The 2,052-nt window shown below is 39.8% G+C and overlaps 1 protein-coding gene across 1 annotated transcript; it reads right to left on the bottom strand.

Moving 5' to 3' along the window:
- Positions 1–797: 797 nt before the first annotated feature.
- On the bottom strand, positions 798–1,846 carry LOC104941503 (lectin-like; the record flags this gene model as incomplete). Its single annotated transcript, XM_010766607.1, has 3 exons — positions 798–946; positions 1,224–1,335; positions 1,709–1,846. Coding segments are annotated over 3 exons (324 nt in total), but the record flags the coding sequence as incomplete, so codon positions are not given.
- Between the last annotated feature and the right edge of the window lie 206 nt (positions 1,847–2,052).

Genomic DNA, 2,052 nt, shown 5'->3' on the forward strand with positions numbered 1-2,052 from the left:
TGTGTGTGTGTGTGTGTGTGTGTGTGTGTGTGTGTGTGTGTGTGTGTGTGTGTGTGTGTGTGTGTGTGCCAATGATGCATGTTTATTTTTTATAGCCAAACCCTTTTGATGTGGTGTTTCTGATTCTGTGGCAGCCGGTGAGTTTTTGGGGTCACAGCGGTTCTTCTTTCTTTTTGTGTTTGTGTTTTTATTTAAGCGTCACGGCAACATGGAGACCAATCTGTGTCCTTGTTTTTGAGATGTTCTGTGTTGTTCATTTGTCATTCAGACATCAGACCACTGTTTGAGTTGTTCCACGACTGCAACAAACGGAGTGCCTTTATCCCGGTGTGGCATTGACACAGGTTCCTCTCATTACCGAAGCTTATCGTCCCTGACCGTAGTGTACATCCAAACTAAAGCAGCATTCCAGATGTTAAAACCCCCCCAGTTTCAACGGGAAAACCAAGAGCATAGGACTTCAAAGAGTACTATTTTGTGTCTTAGCATCATTCTCTGTGTCCGTCACCAAATGGATGTGTGTATATCTGTGATTATTTATGAATACAGTATATAATGTACAGCATGATTTTTATTTCAGCGTATTTGAAATGTACTTTTGCACTTTCCAGGTACTAAATTGTAACAAATTTGTTTTAACTTGGCTCCCTAATCTGTATAAACTGCTTTGTATACACAAGTGGAAAATGATCATTAAAGTCTTGTCTAAATTTAAGTGATTTGGATGGTGTTTTTGAAGGATGAAGATGGGTATTAAAAGATATGAAACAGAAGCACTCAGATGTAAAATGCCATGTTTTATTCAACAGATGCAGACGATGGAAACATATCTGTCCGTTAGATTGTTAAAAACTGTTGTTTCTTTGTGGTTTTCATGCATTGATCTGATATGAGCAGATGGACGCTCTCTTCAGGTCACAGTCAGCCGCCGTCCACCAGCTCTCATCTGCAGAAAAGGGTAGGGACAGAATAGAAAAACACATATTGGCTGACTCTCTGAGGATATTTCTAAGACCATTTTGTATAAATATGACCTAATATGTGCCTACTAGTATTAACAGTATTTATTTACATGTTCAATTGTGCTAAAGGGACAGAACAAGTTTCCATTGGTGCTTAAGGGGAAAGATTCTCTCTGCACTGTAGTCTTCTTTCTAAACTATTTAGTTGTACCACTTAATCAGTCATTGGTGTGTGTAAATATGTGTGTGTGGTGTTCTTACCTATCTTGAACATCTCCACACACACTGGTTTATCAGTGTGGATGTTGGGGTGTCCGGGCATCCAGTCGCTGTAACTCCAGTCCGACCCGTCTACCCATGATGCCTTCTGGTTCTGAGGTGTGCCAAATCAACACACACAGCTTATTATAATATGCACGCATTAAACTTTTAAAGTATTCTGATCTTTTGGTCTAGTTTAAATACAGCTTTAACACACTTTAAAAGTCCTGTGTTGGATATTTTAGGGAAAAAACCACTGAAGTATTAGAAACATTTGTTTTACTTTCTGGCCTTGTTAAGTGACAGCGCAGAAACAGATGGAGTCCACAGGTCAATGTTTCACCAAGGTAAGACACTATCTGTCCTGTTGATAACATATCTGATGATACTCTCCTTGGCCTCCTTCCTGCGTCACGGTACATGGTCATTAAAAAAAAGTGTGATGTGAGACAGCTTTTCCAAAACATTTATTCTGTATGACTTGCCTTGACCGTGCCTCCTATCCACGTCAACACCGGGTTGTTTTCACCACCGTTTGTCGAGAGAGAAACCAAGCGTGAATGCAGATCTCCGGTTGTTACAGATGCAAGCTCAGCATTTGGGGCAAGAGATCTGCATTTGGCCTGGAGACACAAGAGTGTGATTTCATTCATGGAGCCAAAAGCAGATTAAAAACTATTGGTGACGTACAAATGGTGGGAATGAGGGTGGAGAGAGTACAAAAGCACACAAAATGCAAGAATATTATTAAAACAAAGGCAGTGGATTATTTATACCACATTATCTTATGTGTGTTATTAGCATTATATCAAGGTTTGATTTACGTAGA

Source organism: Notothenia coriiceps, unplaced genomic scaffold (genome assembly GCF_000735185.1).
Source record: "Notothenia coriiceps isolate Sejong01 unplaced genomic scaffold, NC01 NC01_scaffold00003425, whole genome shotgun sequence".
Taxonomy (NCBI): domain Eukaryota; kingdom Metazoa; phylum Chordata; class Actinopteri; order Perciformes; family Nototheniidae; genus Notothenia; species Notothenia coriiceps.